This window comes from Cnephaeus nilssonii, assembly GCF_951640355.1.
Source record: "Cnephaeus nilssonii genome assembly, chromosome: 4".
NCBI lineage: Eukaryota > Metazoa > Chordata > Mammalia > Chiroptera > Vespertilionidae > Cnephaeus > Cnephaeus nilssonii.
The window spans coordinates 73,031,182-73,054,308 of NC_137075.1; the positions used below are offsets into that span (position 1 = coordinate 73,031,182).

The 23,127-nt window shown below is 40.0% G+C and overlaps 1 protein-coding gene across 6 annotated transcripts in view; it reads left to right on the top strand.

Moving 5' to 3' along the window:
- Positions 1 to 5,124: 5,124 nt before the first annotated feature.
- KTN1 (kinectin 1) overlaps positions 5,125 to 23,127 on the top strand; it is a 99,697-nt gene continuing 81,694 nt past the window's right edge. For 4 of the 6 annotated variants that reach the window (XM_079767898.1, XM_079767900.1, XM_079767903.1 and 1 more), the window contains exons 1-5: positions 5,126 to 5,329; positions 12,369 to 12,921; positions 15,047 to 15,184; positions 16,816 to 16,983; positions 18,202 to 18,332. In XM_079767898.1, the coding sequence (XP_079624024.1) occupies positions 12,396 to 12,921; positions 15,047 to 15,184; positions 16,816 to 16,983; positions 18,202 to 18,332 (963 nt within the window). In that variant the 5' untranslated portion in view covers positions 5,126 to 5,329; positions 12,369 to 12,395. Of the gene's footprint in view, positions 5,330 to 12,368; positions 12,922 to 15,046; positions 15,185 to 16,815; positions 16,984 to 18,201; positions 18,333 to 23,127 lie in introns of all 6 variants that reach the window. The other 2 variants (XM_079767899.1, XM_079767901.1) reach the window with 1 other exon arrangement.

The following is a 23,127-nucleotide window of genomic DNA, read 5'->3' on the forward strand; positions in this document are numbered from 1 at the left end:
AGCCAGAAAGGAGCAGAGCTGGGGAGCAAAACCAGGTTCTGTGATTGCAAATTCAATATTTAACAGAACCCTTGTAAGAAGTGTATAAAATCATGGAATCAAGACTCAAAGAGGCTGTAAAGGTTGTTTCTTCCAATTGCTAAGTTTACTAGGACAAAACGTACATATTTCAATACTAAATTCTTTCTATTAGAAAAGTTTACAAGATGCTGGCTGGCAGCTGATTTAATATTGCTGATTTAATTTAGTGTTATATATCAGCTAATGACAAAAAAGATATCATGAGTAAGTGAAACCTATATAAATAAAAACTCACATTTTAATTGTTTGTATACCTAAGGTTTATACCTTGGGAGTAAAACAGATCTGGGTTCAGGTGCTGGTTGTTGAGCTCTGTGTCCTTGAGCTAATACGTTTTTCAGTGTGGGTCTAGAACTAGCCTATAGGGTTATTTTGACGATTGTGTAAGCTAACGTACATTCAACACCCACACAGCGCAACTGCACTATAAATGTTGGCTCCTCTTTTCTCATTAAATTCACCAGTTTTCAATCATTGAACAGCCTTTGAAGATGTGAGACATAATGGGAGACATGGAGATGGTTCCAATAATATTAAGTTATGCCACAAAGTAGCTTTACATCCTTACCCGTTCCTGACCAGATTTCCCTTGAAAGGCCCCAATGATGTTTTAGGATTGTATGGGCAAAATGGAAACTCCTCTCCACAGAAATGAGACTAATGTTTCTTGCAGCTATTTAGAAGTGGAATAAAGATGTTCTGCTTATCTTTTGCTGCAAACAATTTATCCCCCCAAAACCCACAAAGATTATATGGGGTCATAAATTCAAGCGTATTTCACTGAGTGATTTTTCTGCTCCAGGTGGTACTGACTCAGGTTACTTGGTGGTATTTAGCTTGTGGTGTGTATGGAGTGGGGTACTGGAAGCCTTCATTCATACATTGGGCACCTTGGTGAGGGCTGCTGGAAGGCTGGGCCCAGCTGGGTCTCTCGTCCTCCCCCTGTAGTAATCTCAGGGCCTCTCCACATGGTCTCTCCAGCAAGGTAGTTAGACTTCTCAAACGGTAGCTCAGGGCTCTAAGATCAACGGTTCCAAGCCTGGGCCCAGAACTTGGCAGTGTTACTTGTGGCATATTCTATTGGACATAGCAGCCACAGAGCCCTCTCAGATTCAAGAGGAGGAAACACAGATCCCACCACTTTGTGCAAAGAATGGCCAATAATTTGTCCTCACCCTTAGGCTGTGATGAAAGCACTTGAAGGTCATATGCTTAAAGAGACTACATGTTAATGGGGACACAATGCAGACCTCTAATAAGCAGTTATTGTTAGAATAGCTGATTTATTGTTAGATCTGCAACTGCAGATATTTCTTTCCCCCTCCATTATTTGGGGGACCTGGAATCTTCCCTTTACTTTCAGATCTGTGAATTATTTCTATTATACTTGCATCTCTGCCATCCTGGTGGTGCAGGAGATGTAATACGTTACTCACACATTACTCACCACTTCTGGGAAGTCTTCCCTGAACAAAACAGGAATAGCCAGCTTTCTATCTGCTAGAGAGATGTGTACTGCGTGTCTTTAAAACATTTCCAAAATTCAGGGAAAAGAGGATTGTTAAACACTAAAAGTCAGAAGGCAGTCTCCAGTAAATTGCACTTTGGTAGATTTAAAAAAAGGGAGAGAGAAAGAGGAGGTCCAAGATGGCAGTGGCCTAAGAGGCTTAATTATTAATGGACATAAAGGGAGAAATCCACAGTATATAATAATTGTAGAAGGTTTTAATATCCCACTCACATCAACAAATAGATCATCTAGACAGAAAATTAATAAGAAAATAATGGCCTTAATTATCACATTAGACCAGACTGATTTAACTGACATTTAGAGAACATTTTATCCAAAAACTGCAGAATACATATTTAATTTAATTAAAAAATGTTTTTATTGATTTCAGAGAGGATGAGAGAGGGAGAAAGAGATAGAAACATCAATGATGAGAGAGAATCATCGATTGGCTGCCTTCTATATGGCCCCCACTAGGGGTTGAGCCCATAATGGGCATGTGCCCTGGCAGAAATTGAACTGTGACCTTTTATTCCATAGGACGATGCTCAACCACTGAGCCACATCAGCCGGGAGGCAGTAAAACTCTTTGACATTGCTCTAAGCAATATATTTTTGGATATGTCTCCTCAGGCCAGCAAAAGAAAAAATAAATGGGACTATATCAAACTAAAAAATGTTGCACAGAGAAGGAAACCATCAACAAACACAAAAGACAGCTTACCAAATGAGAGAAGATATTCACCAATGATACATTCAGTAAGGGGTTAATACCCCAAATATATAAGGAATTCATACAACTTAATGCTGAAAAACAAACAATCAATTAAAAATGGGCAGAGGACCTGAATAGCCATTTCTCCAAAGAGGACATACAGATGGCTCACAGATATATAAAAAGATGCTGACCATCACTAATCATCAAGGAAATGCAAATTAAAACTATACTGAGATATCACCTCACATCCATCAGAATGGCCATCCACAATAAATCAACTAATATCAAGTGTTGGTAAGGCTGTGGAGAAAAGAGAACCCTCATACACTGTTGGTGAGATTATAAGCTGGTGCAGCCACTATGGAAAACAGTATGAATATTCCTCAAAAAATTAAAAATAGAGCTGCCATATGACCTAGCAATTTCACTTCTGATATTTATTCAAAAGAAAACAAAACCACTAATTTGAAAATATATATGTACCCCTTTATTCATTGCACCATTACTAGATGTCCATCAATAGATGAATGGATAAAGATATGCTATTAATTTAATTTTTTAAAAAATGTTTTAAAAAATGTTTTTATTGATTTCAGAGAGGAGGAATTACCAGTGGAATATTATTCACGAATAAAAAAAGAATGAAATCTTGCCATTTGCAATAATATGGATGGACCTAGAGAGTATTATGCTAAGTGAAGTAAGTCAGACACAGAGACAAATATTATGATTTCACTCATATGTGGACTCTAAAAAAGCAAAACAAATGAATAAATAAAATAGAAACAGACCCATAGATATAGAGAACAAGCTGATGGTTGCCAAAGGTGAGGGCCATGGTGGGGGTAGGGGGAGCTTAAAAAAAAGAGGACTTGAATAAAAGAGAGAAGAGAGAGGAGAGGGGAGAGAGAGGGACAAACAGAGACAGAGACACTAGCAATCTTTAGGTAATAGAATTACACTTTGTAGTTTCAAAAATTTTTATTTCTTTGTTGTTACAACTAGAGGTACCTCAAATGCTGGGAGTGCTAATCCTTTTAGCAAGTTAGTTGCTGGTTTCAGTAACATTGGAGAGTAGTGAGCAGCAACCAAGGTTAATTACATAATAGGTTAATTATATATGTTAATTATAGCCATTGATATTATATTATACTATATTACAAAACTTAAAGGGTACGTCTTAATTCCTACTAGGGTTTACCTTGCATGATAATTCTAGCAAATCTTTTTGATGTGAATAAATAGATCACTTCCCTTTCAGAAGTCAAAGTTCAATCACTCAGGAAAGCTGAAATAGCTGATAAATACTCTTCTTTGTTTCAAATAATGGAACAGAAAAATAAGTGATCCTTGACTATAGAAATAGTATATTTAGGGTAAACATGTCCCTAAACTCCACTTAATGTACCTACATATTACTGTCTCTAAAGTATCACTGTAGTTTTACTGAAGTCAGGAAAATGATAGAAAGTTTTATTCTAACCTAAAACCTGCTTTAGTACTAACCAGAGGAAATAAGATGTTTGTAAGCTAATCAAGAGTCCTTAAACTCCACTATAGAAATGATACATTGCCATTTTTGTATTAAGAGACTAATGGCATCGCTCTTCCATAAAGCTGTGTCCTCTGGCACAGGCTCAGGAGACAGCAGTGGTTTAGAGATAAATTGCTTTGAGGGTATTGGAACCACTGCGGTGCTGAGTAACCCTACTGAGAAAGGAAAAAGAGGACGCTTCTGGAGTTAAAATAAGACCGAATGCACGTTTGGAAAACATAGTGGCTGAAGACTATCGGAATTCTCAACATCTCAGGCTACCAGAAACTGTTCAGTTTTCACCTGTACTTTGGAGATGCGCTAGAAAGCTAAGACACTATAAGAATACAAATGTACGCTTTAACCAGTCCATATACAGGAAATTCTCTGTTGGTGTAGAAATTGCTCTGCTGTTCATCCCTTAAGGACTTGCTCCTGTTCCCTCTTTGTCAGGATGCAAGGGGAGGTGTTCACAGTGACGAGTCTTGGTTTTATGTATCTCTCATTCACACTCTCACAGAATTGGAGTCATTTCGAGCTCTCATAACTTTTGAGGAGACGTTGCAGTATTTTGTATATGTTCTGGGCAGTGCCTGGAATTCTGCGAGAGATCGATAAGCAGTAAGTGATGATGAGTAACACATCTTTGCCAGTGGACCAGGAAGGTCGCTGGCCTCCTTTCAGCAAAGAGCAAACTTATTAGCAGGGACTCTGGCCAACTTTTCCTCTTCGCTGCAGCTTCTAGTTTTTTACCCCGGCTTAAAGAAAGCCCACCAGCTAGCAGCTTCATAATATTTGCACACAATTTATTTGGGTCGGTTTTTAATTTTTCTCGCCGTTTGAAGCTAGGGTTGCCTGAAGGCTAATTCAAAGAGAAAGACGGAGGAACGAGAGGTTTCGTTTTGATTTCTGGAGAGGAATCTGGGATGGGCAGGGTGAAATCGAGTACCATTTGCTTAAGGTTACAAAAAATAAAAAGTCACCTAGTGTGGAGGTTCCCGTAAGATGAAACCAGCTTTGGGGGAAGGAGAGAGAAACAGAGACAGAAAGAGAAGAGGGGGAGGGGTAAGGATGGAGGGAGGGAGAGAGAGAGAGAGTGAGAGAGAGAGAGAGAGAGAGAGAGAGAGAGAGAAGGAGGGGGCAGGGCTAAGGAATGAAGGAAGCGCCGCCGAGCCTCCAGCCCCGGGCTCCCACCCCCACCTGCTGCGGAACGTTATCTCGGGGGGACAGCCCCGGAATCCCGAGCAGCCCCACGCGGGGGCTTATCAGAGCGCGCGGGGCCGAGGCGGCGGGCGCCTGTCCCTTTAAGGGGCCGGTCTCCGGGCACCGCCAGCCCAGACGCCCGGACGTGCCGGGGCCGCCCCGCCCCGTGCCGGGCGGCGCGACGGCACCTGAGCAACTGCGGTGGCGGCACCTCGGAGCTGGCGATCGGGCTGTCGTGCCGGCGCCGCCGCGTCTTCCCGGTCTCCTTACCCCGGCGCGCAGGGTAAGGGCGAGCCGGCGGCGTCGGGTCGGGGGCGCTGGCCGCGGGGACCGCGGGGTGAGGGCGGCGCCGGCCGCGGGGCCCCGGGCGGGAGGGCCGCACCATTTGGGGGGCGCGGCCGCGGGGCCCGAACACGGCCCGCCGTCCGCCGGGTAGGCCTCGGGCGCCGGGTCCCGCCGCCGGACTCCAGCTCGGGCCGGGCCTTCGTGGCGGCGGGCTCCCCGGGCGGCTCGGCCTCACGGGCCGCTCACGGCCCGACCCCGGCTCTGCCGCGGCGCCTCCGAGCGCGGCCGAGGTCTCTCTCCCCCGAGGACGTCTCTCGAGGGCGAGGTCGGCGGGAGAGGGCCCTAGGGTGACGGAGGCGCCTATTTTTAGCCGGGCCTGCGGGCCCCCGGGAGGGCAGGCGGATTACCGCCTCCGGGCCGGTGGACGGAGGGAGCGCGTCTCCGGCGCGTCCCTGGGCCGGATGGGCCACGCGTGCGCCATGCTGGAATTTCAGCCTCGCCTCCCCGGACACGGAGCGCCCGGCCCTCGCCCCTCCCACGGCCTCCTCCCACCGCCCCGTGCGCGTCTCTGGTGGTGGTGGGGGGCGGTTGGGGATGGGGAAGCTCCGTGAGGGGAGAGTTTGGGGGGAAATCTGTGGCTCGCCCTCGAGACCAGGGAAGTTATCCCTTCCTCTCCCGGAGGGGTGTGTCTTCCTCACTGCTTCCCCCTCCCCCCTCAGTTTCCAACAATGAGATTTTTGGCGTTGGGGATCTGGGCGGAAAACCCAGCTGGCAGCCTAGAAAAGTCTCCCGGTGATCAGATACCTGGTGTGGGCCGTGCAGCCCGGCTCGCCGGTCGTGGAAGGAGCCTGTGGGCACCGGCGCCCGGCGGGCCCCCCGACGCGGGGAGCGGCCTCCTAACCTCGTCCGGCGGCACCCAGATTTCGGTTCCAGACTGGGCTGTTTGAGCTTAGCCATCCCTTCTGGGAGGAAAGAGCCCAAACTCGTAGTTGGGCCTGTGCCCGGAAAGGATTCCTTAGCAGGTATTTGAATAAGCACTGCTGTAAAAGCTGCAGTGGAAGTTAACTGTTCCAAGTTGTGGGTGTGTTTCAGATGCTCCGAAAAAGGCAGGTACTCACAGCCGGCTAAAGATCAACCCATTGGGATGAACTAAACACTGCGTTGTGTGGGAATTGACTTGAGAGTTTGAGTTCTTGCTAATTAGATAGCACTGGTCCTCCCTACCTCACCTAGCGGGCACTGGGCCACCCTGTCTTCCGTTTGGCTTAAAAGCAGTTGCTTGATGAGACTGGAATGATCCTCCCAAGAATCACCCTGGAGTATTAACCAAGTGCTTGTCACCAGGATTTGCTCATTAAATCTGTTTTTCTGGTCTACATGCTTTGCTATAGATTTTCATATTGTGTTCTCTGACAAAAAGGGGCTCTCCCCACCCCCTTTTGTTCAAGGATGGAGCAAGAAATAGCGGGGTTTATTGTTTGTAGGTTTCTAAGAACAATTCATTACTCCCCTCCCCCAACATTAACTTAGAAATGTCTCTTCTGATTTTGCAGCATCAACAATTATAACAGTACTCTGTTAGGTGAGCTTAGGAAATGAGGTGTTCTATTTAACTTTCTGAGACTCACTCTGAAACTTCAAATGTAACAAAGCTTAGTGAAAAACTTTCTTAAATGTATTAAGCATTTTGAAATTATAAAGGCTATTCAGTATTATTAACCCTGATGACTCAGGGTCAACATTATGAAGAGCCATTAATACATGATTTTGGTTCTAATTTAATTTTTTCTATATCCTCCTTTAATATCAGTAGTCTGTTCGGCTTGGTATGTTTTCTCCGGTCTTTCACCCCAAACCTCCTTCTAGTTTGTAAGTGTTAAACTGATTTTAGTAGGGAGGACATTTTAATAATTAGATGGTAAATAACAGTCTGTGGCTTTTCTAAAGGACTTAAGGATTTTTTTGAGGCTTAACTTCTAAAGGACCCGTGTTTTAGAATTGTTACTATCACTAAGTTCTTAACTTGATTTTTATTTGAAACATGTGGAATATGTATTTTTAAAAATATGTATTGGTTTTAGAGAGAGAGAGGAAGGGAGAGGGCTAGAGAGATAGACTAGAAACATCAATGAGCGAGAAACATGGATTGGCTTCCTCCTGCACGTGTATCCTGACTGGAATTGAACCGGGGACCTCCTGGTTCATGTGTCGACACTCAACCACTGAGCCACACTGGCCAGACTAATTGGTTTGATGTTAAAAAGATAAGAGGCAAAATATACTTTTAGCACTAAGAATACTTTACTTAGTAGAGACTCCAATGGGAAATATAGTGTTGTTCTTAGGAAATGTGTAAGAAATGTTGAACTCTTTTTTAAAGATAAAATTAGTATTTTACATATCACCTTAACTACTATGGGCTGATTAAGAACACGTAACCTTAACAAAGTGATTTGTACTAAGTGAAACTGTTTACACTCCCCTCCTTTCAGGGCATTGCTTTTTTTTTCTCTTCTTACTAATTGCTTTGCTCATACTGTCTTTATGATTCCTCTTTTCTTGAGGTTGAAATGTTTAGTCCTTGGTTCACTTTTTTTTTTTTAATACTTTCCTGGTGATCTCATCTCATGCCATAGCTTTAAATACCTATATGCTGATGGCTGCCATATTTATATCTCCAGTTCAGACTTCCCTCCTGCACTCCACATTTCACCTTGGATGTTAAGTATAGTAAACCCTTGATTTTGTGGACCTCAATATAAAGGACTTTGGATTTATTACACAAAATTTCTGGTTCGTATGTGATATGTGAAAATTAATACACTGTTAATTTTTAAGTGCTTTTAACCAAGATTTGCTCATTAAATTAACGGTTTTTTTTGTTATTAATTCAGTTATTTTAAACAAATTTTAGTGAATAGGCCATGTGTTGGAAAAAACAGTGTAATAATTTCACCAATATAAATAAATATTACATATCTACAACTATAGTCTACATATTTAAGTCCAAGAATCACTGCTTATAAACAATGATGGGTAATGATTAGCACAAGATCACACTGCATAGTGCATGCTGATTGGTTCTGTTGTCTCCTGGCATCACTTTCTGAAGCAGTTTTAACCGATGTTTCCTTCTGTGCTAAGTCACACCACAACCATGTACTCTTGGTGACTGGTGAATGCACCCATTTCCTAGACCTATTCAGTATACATTTAAAATTAAGTAATAAATATAGAAAACTTTTCTGTGAAATTAAAATTTCATACATACTTAATTTTAATTACACAAATGTATCACATAAGTAAAAACAGGTAAACTAACTAATTTGTCAATTTTTTAACATATGAATTCGGAAACCCTAACGGACTTTTGGCTTTAATGGACTCCCCTTGCCTGAATTAGTCCTTTATATTGAGGTTTTACTGTAGTCAACTTACACTAAACTTCCATTTTCCTTTTTAAACCTGCCTCAGGTACAGTCTGATTTATCTCATTTGATGCTGCTCCATCCAACATTCAGGCAAAAAACCTGTTGAAGTATCCTTGACTTATCTCTTTCACACTTGGCATTTTGACTCTGTCTCATTTTGAAAATGTATTCAGAATAAAATCACTTCTTATCTCCTCCACTGCTCACTAAGCTGGTCCAAGCCATTCTTATCTCTTGCCTAGATTTTTGTCTTCCAACTGGTCTCCCTGCTTCTACCTACCCTGGCTCCCTACAGTCTTTTTGAACATAGTAACCAGATCATATCACTTCTCTTCAAAACACTGTAGGGCCTTTCCATATGCAGAGTAAAAGATGAAATCTGTATGGCCTACAAGGCCTTCCAGAGTTGGGCACTCCTACTTTCCCCATCACCCCTTACCTGTCTTAATTTAGCTGCTACTCTTCCCCTTGCTTGTTTCACTCCAGCCCAACTATCTGTCTTAGGGCCTTTACACTGACTGCTTCCCCTCCTTGGACCATTTTTTTTCCTAAGATATTTGCATGGCTGACTCTCATGTCTCCTTCAAATCTTTGCTTTTCAAATGGTCTATCTTACTTTACTATTTTATTTAAAGCTGCATTCCCCTACTTATGATCTATATCTTGCTCTATTTTCTCCATAGCACTTGCCACCTTCCAACAAACTATGTAAATTCTATTTGATTGTGTTTATTGTTTCTTCTCTCTGCCCCCAAACACATACTATAATGTAACCTCTATGAGGGCAGGACTTTTTGTCTGTTTTGTTTATTGAGTGTTTAGGGCAGTGCTTGGCACATAGCATGTGCCCAATAAAGATTTGTTAATGACGAATGAAATCCTTATCCTGCAGTTCCTTACTGTGATGGATACCTCATTCTTGGACACATGTAGTTTTCAGTTTGCTTATATAGTTTTCAACTTCAGTTAGTCAGAGAGCAGGAGAAAAATGGTACTGGAGCTTTTGGGGACCCCTTGGTGGACGGAATGATGTTAGAGTGTGATGGAAACCTTTTTCCCAGCCCTATGTGATTAGGACCATTGGTTAGGTTGGTTAAAGCAGGAACTGAAAGTATCTGTATGCCTTATATATTTTATTTTAACTTAAAACACTTTTATTTGTCTGTCTTATTTTTTGGATCAATCTTTTGTCTTTGAATTGGGGATTGGGGAGGGTGTCTTCTGATCTTTTTTCTATAAATCACTAGAGGCCCAGTGTATGAAAATTCATGCACTGGAGGGGGGGGGTCCCTCAGCCCAGCCTGCCCCCTCTCACAGTTCAGGAGCCCTCAGGGGTGGGAGGTGACCCGGCGATCAGGGGAAGGTGACGCCCCTGTCACACCTCTGCTGCTGCCACTGCCACAATGCAAGCCTTGGCCGGCCCTGGTTACCTGAGCCTCGGGCGGCCCTGGGTGGCTGGGCAGCCGCCATCTGAGGCTTGCCTGCGCCTTGGGCCGGCCCTGGGCGGCTGGGCAGCTGCCGGCCCTGGGTGGCTGGGGGGCTGAGGGGACTGGGCGCCGCCATCTTTGAGGGCGTGACAGCCAATTAGCATATTCTCTCCTTATTGGCTGTGGGCGCCGCCATCTCTGTGACGGCGTGATGGTCAATTTGTATATTCCTTCTTTATTAGGTAGGATACCCTAAAAGCATTGTTGATGATTTCTACTATTGGTTTCTTTAAAGGGGAATGAAAATGTGGCCACTAGAAACTTTCTAAGTTCAAAGTCAAGTCATTCTAGATCTTTCTACTTCTTCATCAAGGCCTTCCAAAGGATTTAATTTAGTTTTCATAGCAATAACAGCTCTTGTCTTTATATTCTCATATTTAATGGATTTATAAAAATAAATGACTACAGCCTGGTTGGTGTGCTCAGTGGTTGAGTGTCGACCCATGCACCAAGAGATTGCTGGTTCAATTGATCAGGGCACATGCCTGGGCTCTTTCCTCAGTACAGGCTGTGCAGGAGGCAGCCCATCGATGTTGCTCCCTCTTGATGTTTCTCCCTCATTGATGTTTCTATATCGCTCCTTCTCCCTTCCTCTCTCTCTAAAATCAATAAAAACACACACAAAAATAAATAAATGACTACACAGGAGAATAGACTGCTAGCCAGAATCATTAGCTTTCTGTAGACACCAGTCCATGTATTTCTACCTAGGAGAGAAATGTCATTTAATTCAGTGAGAGGTTCTTTAAAGAGGCTTCCATATTGAGTAGGCTTTATAGGAGCCATAAGATCCTAGCTGCCTGTCATTACTAGAGGAGAATGTCAGTTATCTACGTTTCTTTATTTTCACTCTGAGTAACACCTGTAATTAGTTATCAGGACTTACATGATTTTCTTTTTTTTTTTTTTAAATATATTTTATTGATTTTCCACAGAGAGGAAGAGAGAGGGATAGAGAGTTAGAAACATCGATGATAGAGAAACATCGATCAGCTGCCTCTTGCACAACCCCCACTGGGGATGTGCCCGCAACCAAGGTACATGCCCTTGACCGGAATCGAACCTGGGACCTTTCAGTCCGCAGGCCGACGCTCTATCCACTGAGCCAAACCGGTTTTGGCCATGATTTTCATATATATTGTCTTTCAAGAGTCTTGATGTTCTATATGCTCCCTGGGAAATGTGGGGCAGTTATTATTTATTCTTGCACACAAATCATTTAAGTTGTCAAGGAAACAGTCTGATTTGGTATAATAAGCTGGAAGTCATTAGTTAGGAGACTTAAGTCTTAGACCTTATTAAATCTAAGATTTTTATGCAAGTTTCTTACTGCTCAGTTCTTTAATTATAGAATGTATGATGTAGTGAAAAGAGCGTAGGTGCCAAGGAGTCTGAAGAGCTTGGGTTTGAATTTGGCTTTGCTAATTATTGCCACTTAACATATGTGTGAACTTACCTATTTTACTTAACTGGCTTGAGGTTCATTTGCCTTGCTTATATTATCTTAGTAGTTGCTACATAAGTGATGGGTAACATTAGAGTGCTTATTTGCTGTAAGGTTCTGTAAATACTTTATATACAGTATCATATTTAATTCTCTCAATCTTATGGCATAGGTACTATTTGGTGGAATAAAGGTGCTAGCAGTTTGTAAATGGGCTCAACTTTCTAAAAGGAGTAATGAACCACCTCTATTTTTTTTTTCATTAAGAGTGTAGTACTTTTAGTTATATCCATTGTATTGATAGTAGTTAATGCTGCTTTATTTCCACATATAGTAGTATTCATGAATATTGTACAATAAAAGAAAAGTACTAATAAAGTATTAATGGTGGATATTTGGGGGGAAAATGGATGTCTTAAGTTTTTCCCCTCCTATTAGCATCTTTTCACATGATTGAAAAATGGAAGGATGTGTTACACTCGTTCTAATTACCACACATTTTTCTTCCACAGTGTTTTTGAACTGTACCTGGCAAGGTAATCAAGTATGTGATTTAAACAACTAACCTGATTAGATTTATAGATCAGGTTAGATCTGAAATACCACTTGAAAGAGCAGAGGTTTTGTGTATTTAATTTTTATAAGACTAACAGGTTTTTTTCTTTTTTCTTTTAGGCTTTATAGGATCTCATTAACAAAAGCATGATGGAGTTTTATGAGTCAACATATTTTATTGTTCTTATTCCTTCAGTAGTTATTACAGTAATTTTCCTCTTCTTCTGGCTTTTCATGAAAGAAACATTATATGATGAAGTTCTTGCAAAACAGAAGAGAGAACAAAAGCTTATTCCTACCAAAACAGATAAAAAGAAGGCAGAAAAGAAAAAGAATAAAAAGAAAGAAATCCAGAATGGGAACCTTCATGAGTCCGATTCTGAGAGTGTACCCCGGGACTTTAAATTATCTGATGCCTTGGCTGTAGAAGATGAGCAACTTGTACCTGTTCCACTGAATGTGGTTGAAACTTCTAGTAGTGTTAGAGAAAGAAAAAAGAAGGAAAAGAAACACAAGCCTGTACTAGAAGAGCAGGTCACCAAAGAAAGTGATGTATCAAAGATTCCAAGCAAAAAAGTAGAACCTGTCCCAGTTACTAAACAGCCCACCCCCCCCTCTGAAGCAACTGCCTCAAAGAAGAAACCAGGACAGAAGAAGTCTAAAAATGGAAGCGGTATTATAATCTATTTAACTTTATTGGATGATAGTATTTGTTTTTAATAACTTCAGAGCTTGAAATTCACACCTAATAATGTATTAGATGTGCATACAAAATGTTAAATGCTGAGTCTGAAATGAAATCATTATCCTTTTTACTGTGTGTTTGCTTTCATTAACATTAATTGCTGATAGAAATAATTGGTATTGATCATAAAACAACATTTAAAATTAAACTTCACATTACAAATATTGGAAAGACCTTTAATAGAAACATAAAATCGAACTGTTTTACTAACACCACAAGGGATCTGTAAGTACCAGCAGTTAGAAACTTATTTATTTCAACCAATGCTGTCTAATCAGTGTGATAAGAATTAAAGATGAAAAGATAAATCAGATAGCTCTTTTCACCCTTGATTGATTTTGCAAACATTTAGTAGACATCTGTTTTATGGTAGGCATTATACTAGATACTAGGACTACAGAAATGAATTGTGCATTTTCAAGGTATTTACATGCTAGCTGTAGATACAAACATCTATGTATATAAAAGCCTAACCGATCGTTTGACCATTTGACCACCAGGGGGCAGACGCTCAGCACACAGGCATGGAAACATGGAACAGACTGATGAATCTCAGAAGGAAGGGGGGAGGGGGGTGGGCAGGAAGAGATTAACCAAAGATCTTATATGCATACTAGAGGCCCGGTGCATGGATTCGTGCACCAGTGGGGTCCCTCGGCCTGGCCTGTGGGGATCATGCTGAAACCGGCCTGGTGCATAGATTTGTACACCGGTGGCGTCCCTTGGCCTGGACAGTCCAACATCCCCCGAGGGATCCCAGATTGCGAGAGGGTGCAGGCCAGGCTGAGGGACCCCACTGGTGTATGAATCCGTGCACTGGGCTTCTAGTAAATATTATAAAATAAAAAGTTATCTATAATGATCTATGTATATCTAAACCAGTGTAGGAGTTCTATATCGGCCAATTAGTTCATATAATGACTGAAATTAATCTAAAAGGTTGAGTAAAGACTAGCTGGTTTATTTGGGTGGCTGGGAAGGGGTAGGGATTGGGTATTACAAGAAGAGGGGCGAAGGACATATAAGCCAATAATAAACTGATTTATATAAGAGATGTGTAAAGTATAGAAGAACAGAGGTCTAAACAAGTATTTATGGAGACTGGGGGAACAAAGCTTTACAGAGGAGGCAGTGCCTAAGCTGGGTCTTCCAGGATGAATCATGTCACCAAGCAAATAGTGAGGTCTTATTCCATATTGGCAGAATATCATGTGTAAAGGCATAAAGGTATAAGAATACAGTGTATTGCCCTGGCCGGTGACCTAAGTGGTTAGAGCATCGGCCCAAGCATGGAAGCATCGAGGGTTCGATTCCTTGTCAAGGGCACATACCTGGGTTGCAGGTTCGATAACTGTCCCCAGTCAGGGTGTGTGTGGGAGGCAACCAATTGATGTGTCTCTCTCACATTAATGTTTCTCTCCTTATCCTCCCATTCTCTCTCCCCCCACTCCCTGCATCCCACTTTATGAAATCAATGAAAAAAAAATCCTCACTAAAAAAAGAATGCAGAGTATTGTTGAACCATGAAATATGAGGTGTAGGGAGTGGTAGGAAACAAAGCTGAAAAGGTATGCAATGATTAGTTCATGATGGTTTTTCTATACTCTGCTAAGGAGCTGGGATGTTATAGTTTAGCCATTGTTGAAGACTTTCAGGAAGGTTAGTTTACACGGTCAGATTTATGTTTTAGAAAGACATCTTTGGCCAAACTTGGGAGTACAAATTACATGGGACAGTATTTGATATAATCAAAGAGATTGCTTTCCAAAGTTAAGTTGAGGGACTCAGCTATAGTAGTCACAGAAGAAATGATAGATTAGGAATGGCTGAAAAACGGGATATAAAAGAAGGAGCAAGTGCTGGAATTCTTGATGAAATTAAAGAGCAGGTGTAACAAAGTAAGAAAGCTACAATGACAAGTTATTAGTGAAAGTTATATATCAGAGCTTAAATTTGAGTGGTAAAGCATTCTATGAATTATTTATTAATAATTGTATCTTTTTGATTATTTTCCTTTATTTTTAATATGATTTTTCATTTATTTTTAATAAAGATGATCAGGATAAAAAGGTGGAAACTCTTACGACACCTTCGAAAAAGCAAGAATCATTACCCCTCCACCAAGAGACTAAACAAGAAAGTGGATCAGGAAAGAAGAAAGTTTCATCAAAGAAGCAAAAGACAGAAAATGGTGAAATGTGTAGATATATATTTTATAAATACTAATTCAATAGCAGTACACTATGATAAGGACCCTAGAGACCTCACATACTCTTTAATTTCCAGCTGAATGTATACTATAATAGCTTTGATACTAATGCAAGTCCAGGGTTCTCTTTAGCCTTGTGGCTTTGTAGTACTTTGACAGATGGGCAGGGTATAAGTTTGTTATAAAGAAGTATTTATAGTTTAAATATATTCTCATTCTTAACTAAATTTTGAAAATAGTGTAAATGGCATACAAAATTCTATAGAAGAAAAGGATTCCTGAAATATACTTTTTAATATCACTTAAGGATTATGCTTGACAACATTAGCTTGATTTGTCATTACTTTATATTCCCAACTATTTCCTGAATATAATTTGCATGTATATATGGGAAGCATCCAATTAAACGTGGTGGTGCAATTTTTATATGTTCAGAATTATCCAGGAGAAACTTAACTGTGAAATTTATGTAGTTTAAACAGTAATTTTTAAGTAATATTGGGCCGTGGTATCAACTAGTGCTACAAAAAAGTAAAATTGGAAAAGGAAAAAATTACATTCTATTATTTACATTAAAATTACAACACATATCAAGCAATCAGTTATAGAAAAATATTATGCAAAAATATTTCATAACATTAAATATTATGTTTTAAATAAAAGAACTATGCATGCCCAGTTTTTTCAAAAAGGTAGGAATATAGGGAGATTCCCATTAAAATGTGGAAGTTGGTATCTCTGACCAACAGACACCACACTTTACTGTTCATACTCATAGAGTTCTTCCCATTAAAATTAGGTACAAAGTAAGGAGGCTTTCTTTCTCCACTTAAAAAAATGTGTGTGTGTGTGTGTGTGTGTATATATATATATATATATATATTTTTTTTATTGATTTCAGAGAGGAAGGGAGAAGGAGAGAGAATCATTGATCAGCTGCCTCCTGCATGCTCCCTGCTGGGGATCGAGCCTGCAACCCGGGCATGTGCCCTTGACCGGAATTGAAACCGGGTCTTCTCAGTCACCAGGCCGACGCTCTATCCACTGAGCCAAACCGGCTATGTCTCTTCCTCCACTTTTAATGTTGTTCTGAAAGTTTTAACCAATGTAGTAAGATGTGCCACAGAAATTGGAGGCATACCTATTAGAAGTGAGAAGATATCTGGAAGGAATAATGACTGATTTTTGTACTTAGCAAGTCAAAGGAACTCAATTAGGAATTATCACTTACATTCAACAAAGAACCAACATAAAGCAAAATTTAAGTTTTTCTTGAGCACTAATTAAATATAAATGGATTCTTAAAACAGAAGAAAAATGAGAACCAAGTAAAATGTAAAGGATGTATAAGAAGAAGTTTTCAGATACTATTAGAAAGAGATATGCTGCAAAGTTTTAGATGATTTAAATGTTTACTGTACTATGAAATAATATTGAACTGGCACTGTGTTTTGACTTTTTAAATGATAAAATAGGAATTTAAAGCCAAATTTAGGTAGTATTAGAGATTTGAAAATAACTGCATTTATCATTAAACTTAAATGTGCTTACATGCTATTTAATTACTGCTGTAAAAAAATACTAATTATAATTTTTTTGAATCTAAATTGCAGTCTTGGTAGATGAACCTCTTATTCATGCAACTACTTATATTCCTTTGATGGATAATGCAGACTCAAGTCCTGTGATGAAGAGAGAGGTTATTGATCTGATTAAACCTGACCAAGTAGAAGGAATCCAGAAAATGGGGGCTAAAAAACTGAGGGTGGAAACTGACAAAGGTAACATACAGAATGAGGCAATCTTTTGTATAGAAAAAAACACATTTTTGAGTACTGATGGAATCGAGTACATTTTCTCATAGAAGCAATGAATCGTGAAAGACTAATAGAATACTGTAATAAAGGATTTATTGGTAGTTTTCTAGTCTAACCTCAGTTTTTGGACACTGGCTTTGATTTGCACAAGGGCTCACAGCTATTTTGGTGTCGGGTGATCCTTTCCCTTCTATGATGGTCTTATACAAGATTCCTATGCTAATTCACAACCACCTTTTATTTTTATTATTACTTTTTTATTTTATTGTTGAAAGTATTACAGATGTCCCCCTGTTTCTCCCCATTGATACCCTCCCCCATTCACTCCCATGCCTTACCCCCTGCCCCCCAGGCCTTCATCACACTATTCTCTATGTCCATGGGTTATACATATATGCATATAAGTTCTTTGGTTAATTTCTTTTTTTTAAATTTTTTGGTTAATTTCTTATAGACTAATTTTTTAGAGTAGTTTTAGGTTTACAGTCAAGTTGAGTGGAAAGTACAGAGTTCTCACATACCCCTCGGCCCTACACATGCACACAGTGCCTGTTTAAACTTAATAATGTAGCTGAAATATTAAAAGCCCTGGGCTTTTTTGGGTCTAATGGGTGGCAGTTGCTTTTAGGAAGAGTAAGTTGATGCCTAATATGAGAGCACTTGAGGAATTGAGATGGGTTAGTCAGATGTCTGATACATGGATATTTCTAAATGTTGGGATTTCTTGTATGTATTTGAAAAGTCAGATTTCCTTTTAATATCCTCATCTTATTTTCTCACCTGTAAAATTTGGTTTATATATCACAAGTATTAAGGTTAAATGAGAATATTTGTGAACAAATCTAGTATAGATACTCTCACATCCTAGAGACTTGAGTGATTTTTTTGTTTTTCAAGTGAGGGCATATTGGCACCTTAGTATTAAATTTTTGAATTTAAATTGTAGTCTTGGTAGATGAACCAGTATTGTACAGTTTGAGCAAATTGTCAGTTAATGTAATTCATTATTCCATATTACATTAAAGATGCTTAAACACTTGCTCTCTCTTGACTAGAGTATTTATTTTTGTTTGATTTGCAATATAAGTCTGTTTTGTCTTGGTTATTTTCTGGGTTAAGAATTCTTGATGCTTTACTGAAGTTACTGTGTCTTTTAAATGCCAACTGTTATTTTGTTTTTAGAAAATGCTGAAGTGAAATTTAAAGATTTTATTCTGTCCTTGAAGACTATGATATTTTCTGAAAATGAGGCTCTTTGTGTTGTAGACCTGCTAAAGGAGAAGTCTGGTGTGATACAGGAAGCTTTAAAGAAGGTAAGCATATTTTTGGTTATGAGCATATGTGGAAGCAGTGATTAGAAGTTCACCAAGCAAAACTTTAGCTAGAGCAATAAATTATCATCTACTTCCATTCTTCATACCCCAAAGTTTATGGCCACATTTAGAAGTTCTAGAATGCCCTTAGAAGTTATTTCATATACCCATATTAATCAGTACACTTACTTAGTTTAGCCAGGTGTCTGAGTCATTAGATGTTTTGACAAAAGCAAATTGCTTATAAGTAAGATGATTTATCTCACTTTCAAGTCTTTTGGCTCTTGGCTAAGTTGTACCTTGCTATTTCTAATTGGAAGTATTGAAAGCAATTTCAGGTGATTTCTGGATAGCATATAGGGAATATTTTTGTGACTGAAGATAGCACCATTCAAAGAACCTGGAAATCTGTTGTTGCCTGTGAATGCGTATATTACCCTTGTAAAATAAATAAATTATTTGGATAGTGGAATCATTACTATGACTAAAATAAGAAAACAACAACACAAAAACAAAAATCTGTGGAGTTAATATTTAATTTCTTATGAGTCTTGCTCACTATATTATGTGTACTATGTCATACTGGTAAAGGTGACAAGTTTTTATGTGTTACTTGTGTAACATAAGATGACACAATTTCTGGTCAGTATTAGATGTAGCCTTAATTGTTCTAAACACACACACATTACACCCCCTACCCCCCAAAAAACACTAGTTATCTGCTTTAAAACCTTGAGTGGCTTCCATATTTTCTTAAACACCCCCCCTGCCCCCTGACACACCCCATCCAAGCTATCACCTCTCACCTGATTGGCTTCAATAGTCTCCTAGGTGATGTTTCTGCCTTCCCTGTTAGTCCTCTAATTTATTTTTTCAAAACAACTGCAAGGTGACCTTTATAAAGCCTTAGGTGCCTTTCTCTTTGCACTTACACTATAACCCAAATTCCTTAGCAAGGACTTCGTCTATCTCTCTCTCTAACCTTACTTCATGGAATTTTCTCCATCACTCACTACATTTTACCCATTCTAGGTCTCTTCTGGTTCCTCTAGAGCAGGGATGGGGAATGTCCAGCCAGAAATAATTTGATCTGGCCCTGCCAAGGCATTAGAGTGTGTTTGATCAAATATAGCAGGCTAATTTTAAGTTGATAATTTTGTATGGCCTGCAAATGATGTTCTAAATATACAGTGGCCCTTGACAGAAAAAAGGTCCCCCACCCTTGATCTAGAGCATACCAAGCCTTCTATTTGGACTGTCCCAACAGCCCACTCCCTTAACCTCCCAATTTCTCCCCTTGGCTAATGCCTCTTTCAGGTCTCCACTTAAATATCCTTTCCTCATATAAAGATAATTTGAATTCCCAGTCCAAATAGTTCTCACTGTTGTTTCTCATAACTATCTGGGCTTTTTGTCATAACATTTATCTTAGCATTATAAGTCTGTCCATGCTTGTAAGTATCTATTGATAATGTGTCTTATAAATCTACTAGTGGCCTGGTGCACAAAATTCGTGCATGGTGGGGGGGAGGTGTCCCTCAGCCCAGCCTGCACCCTCTCCAATCTGGGACCCCTCGAGGGATTTCAGGTGACCGGGCTGATCAAGGGAAGGCACCAGCCCCATTACCCCGCTGCTGCAGCCACTGCCAGCCACTGCAGCCACCAAGGTGTTTTCATTAACACGGACTCTAGTCCCTTCACTGTGAAAAAATGACAACTTTATTTAGGCATATTCAAGATGTATCTTTCATAGGATATGACATTTTTTTTTTTTTATCCTCACCTGAGGATATGTTCCCATTGATTTTTAGAGAGTGTGGAAGAGAGAGGGAGAGACAGAGAAAAACATCAATGTTGATTGGTTGCCTCCTGCATGAGCCCTGACCATGGGCGCCAGGCTGGGGGGCATGCAGGGACCCCTGGGCCGCACGCAGCGGTGGCCGCCGGGGTCTCCACACACCCCAGAGGCCAGCAGCCAGCCCCCCATCGTGGGTGCCGGGCTGGGGGCATGGACCCAAACCGCTGCTTGGTACTGGAGCATTCCCAAGCGGCTGGGGGCACTATGGTGATGCGGGGATGTTCCCACCCCGCCCCCAGCCACTTGGCGCCTGCACCCATAGGCTCCGAGTGGCCAGGGGGTGTTCTGGGACCCCTGCCGCTCAGGACCTAAGCACGGGCCTACAGGCTAGGAGCGGCCTGGGTCCGGAGGATGTTTCCGGGACCCAGGCCGCACAGCGCCTGCATATGCAAATTAACCACCATCTTTGTTTGGGTTAATTTGCATACTTGCTCTGATTGGCTGTGGGCATAGCAAAGGTATAGTCAATTTGCATGTTTCTCTTTTATTAGTGTAGATGGCATGTTACAATGTAGTATGCTTGTTGGATAGTCTTCGTGTGATATCAGCAGTGGCCCAGAGTAAACAAGGTGTTCGAGGGTAATCAGAGTAAGTGTGATAACTCTCTGTGACTTTGGATACAAAATCAGATTATTCTGTTGCAAAGAACATTCTTGAAATTCTTAATTGATGAATTTGTCATTTGATGTACTTCATTTTAATTGGATAAGTATGTAAAAAAAAGAGTAGTCATTTTATTGTCTGAGACAGTGCTGAACTCTAGTGAGTAGGTGGGAAATAAAACTCCCCTTGGTAGGTATTTTAGGCAGGCCAAGGAGGGATTGGGGACGGCTAAAGACAGCATTTTGACATAAAGTATTTTGAAACTACATTTCCCCCCCTTTCCTTGGAATGTTGAGCTTCAGAATGAAATCTTCTTGTTCTGGATTTCTCTGGAGTGGTTCTATTCTCATTAGAAGGGACTCGGTGCCCTGTAGGTCCACTGTATCTGGGAAAGACTAGGTAAGTTTAATTTCTCTTTTTTTTTTTTGCCAGAGAAACTGAGTCTTGGTCTCAGATGTAAATGAATCCCCAATCTTATAAAGACCACTTGAGGGAAAGGGGGGAGATAAATGCAGGAGCATTTGCACAGGCATAGGGACTAGATAGGGGAGTTAGAAGGCTTGCTGATTAATTACATATGGTGGCTAAAGAAGAGTCTAGAATGAATGCTTGTTTTGCTGGTGAGTAACTGGATAGATTGTGGTGACGGTATTTGTGAACACTTGCAGAGGAAGAGAGAGTAGAGGATTGTTTTTTAGGAAGTTGTTTTAGGTATCCTTTGGATCATTTAAATGGATAGAATCATTTCACAATTGAATATATGTTTATTTCTGTAGAGTTGAAAAAGGATTTCAATGGAAGTGATTTAGGCAAGTAATCTACTATTACCAATACATATGGTGGATGTATATTAGACCAGAGAGGATGTGAAAGTGTTAAGAAAGTTAAAGAATGGGAAACATTAACATTTAAAGGGCAGGGAAAGCCACTACAAAGCAGAAGGAGAAATACCAGGAGACAGTGGAATCATAGATTCTTAGGGAGGATTGAAACTTTAGGGGTTGGGGAAGAGAGATTGCATAATTAGAGAGGAGGTATTACGTTGTGTGTGTGGGTGCACGTGACTTGTGTTTAATCTACAAGACACTTGTACTGTATATTTAGAGTGTAGGTTAAAATCCTGGGCCCTGGAGTCACATTTTCTGCATTCAAATCTGGGCTCTCCCACATTGAACTTTATGGCCTTAGATAGGTTACTTAACCTCGGTGCCTCAGTTTTCCCATCTCTGAAATGGGAATGATAATCAGGTTTTGAGAATTAAATGAGATAATATGTAGTAGGTGCTTAGAGTTCTTAGCCTATAGTAATTGCTCAAAATATGTTAACTGTTAATGTGATTACCATAAAAAATTTTAAAGATGTATTTGATTATTTTAGTTAATAGGTTATTAGTTTGTTAGTATTGGCCTTTAAATACACTTGCCTCAATAATGTAATTTTTCAACTTTAAATTATTAACCCTTTTGGCCCCATGTTATATAATAGGAAATCTGCTTACTTAAGTTTTTTCCTACCTTCTCTCTTCTTTCTTAGCTTTTGTTAATTATAGCATTTCTTTATCAGGTACTTTTAATATTTATTGTTTCTTTTGTGACTATAATTTTCATGTTTGTTTTAGTCTTAATTCTACAGTTTAATGATGGGTTCAAAGCTTGATACCAGTTCTTTTGCCATAGCTTCTGTATTCATCTCTTGGTTGGCTGAAGTTGTTTTTCCTGGAATTTCTTCAAGAAGGGCTCATGGAAACTATATTTCCCAAATTCTGGCAAGTTAAATGCTTCTTTGTCGTCTTTATACTTGAATGATAATTTGGTGGGGTATAATGTTTCTGGATGTCACTTCCTTTCCTTGAGAAATTTTCATAGTTGCTTTACTATTCTCTACATTCAAATTGCTGGATACAGATCTGAGACCTGCCTGAATTTTGCACTCTTTTCATGTATTCTTGTCGAACTACACTCACAATAAAAACATCCTTTGGGCAATCAACCAAGTGTTTTATTATTTATTGGACTTTTCCAGTATATGTCCTATTGTACAAACATCCAGGGATTCAGCTTCTTTGAAGTTTAGCAATAATTTTACTATAATATGTCTGAGCATTGACTCCTTTATTGATATTACTTGGGATAAAGCATGTCTTTTCAATAATGAGAGTCAGTGTTCCTAAAAAATAAGTAAAATAATGGGTATCAATTAAGCATATGTTGGATCTTTGTTGTCTTTATCTTTCATATTTTAATTCTAAAAGAAGGCTTTTGGTTCATTTGTTTCTTTTTATTTACTTCACCTTGTACTCTATGTCTCTTATTGTATTTTTAGCAGTCTTTCTT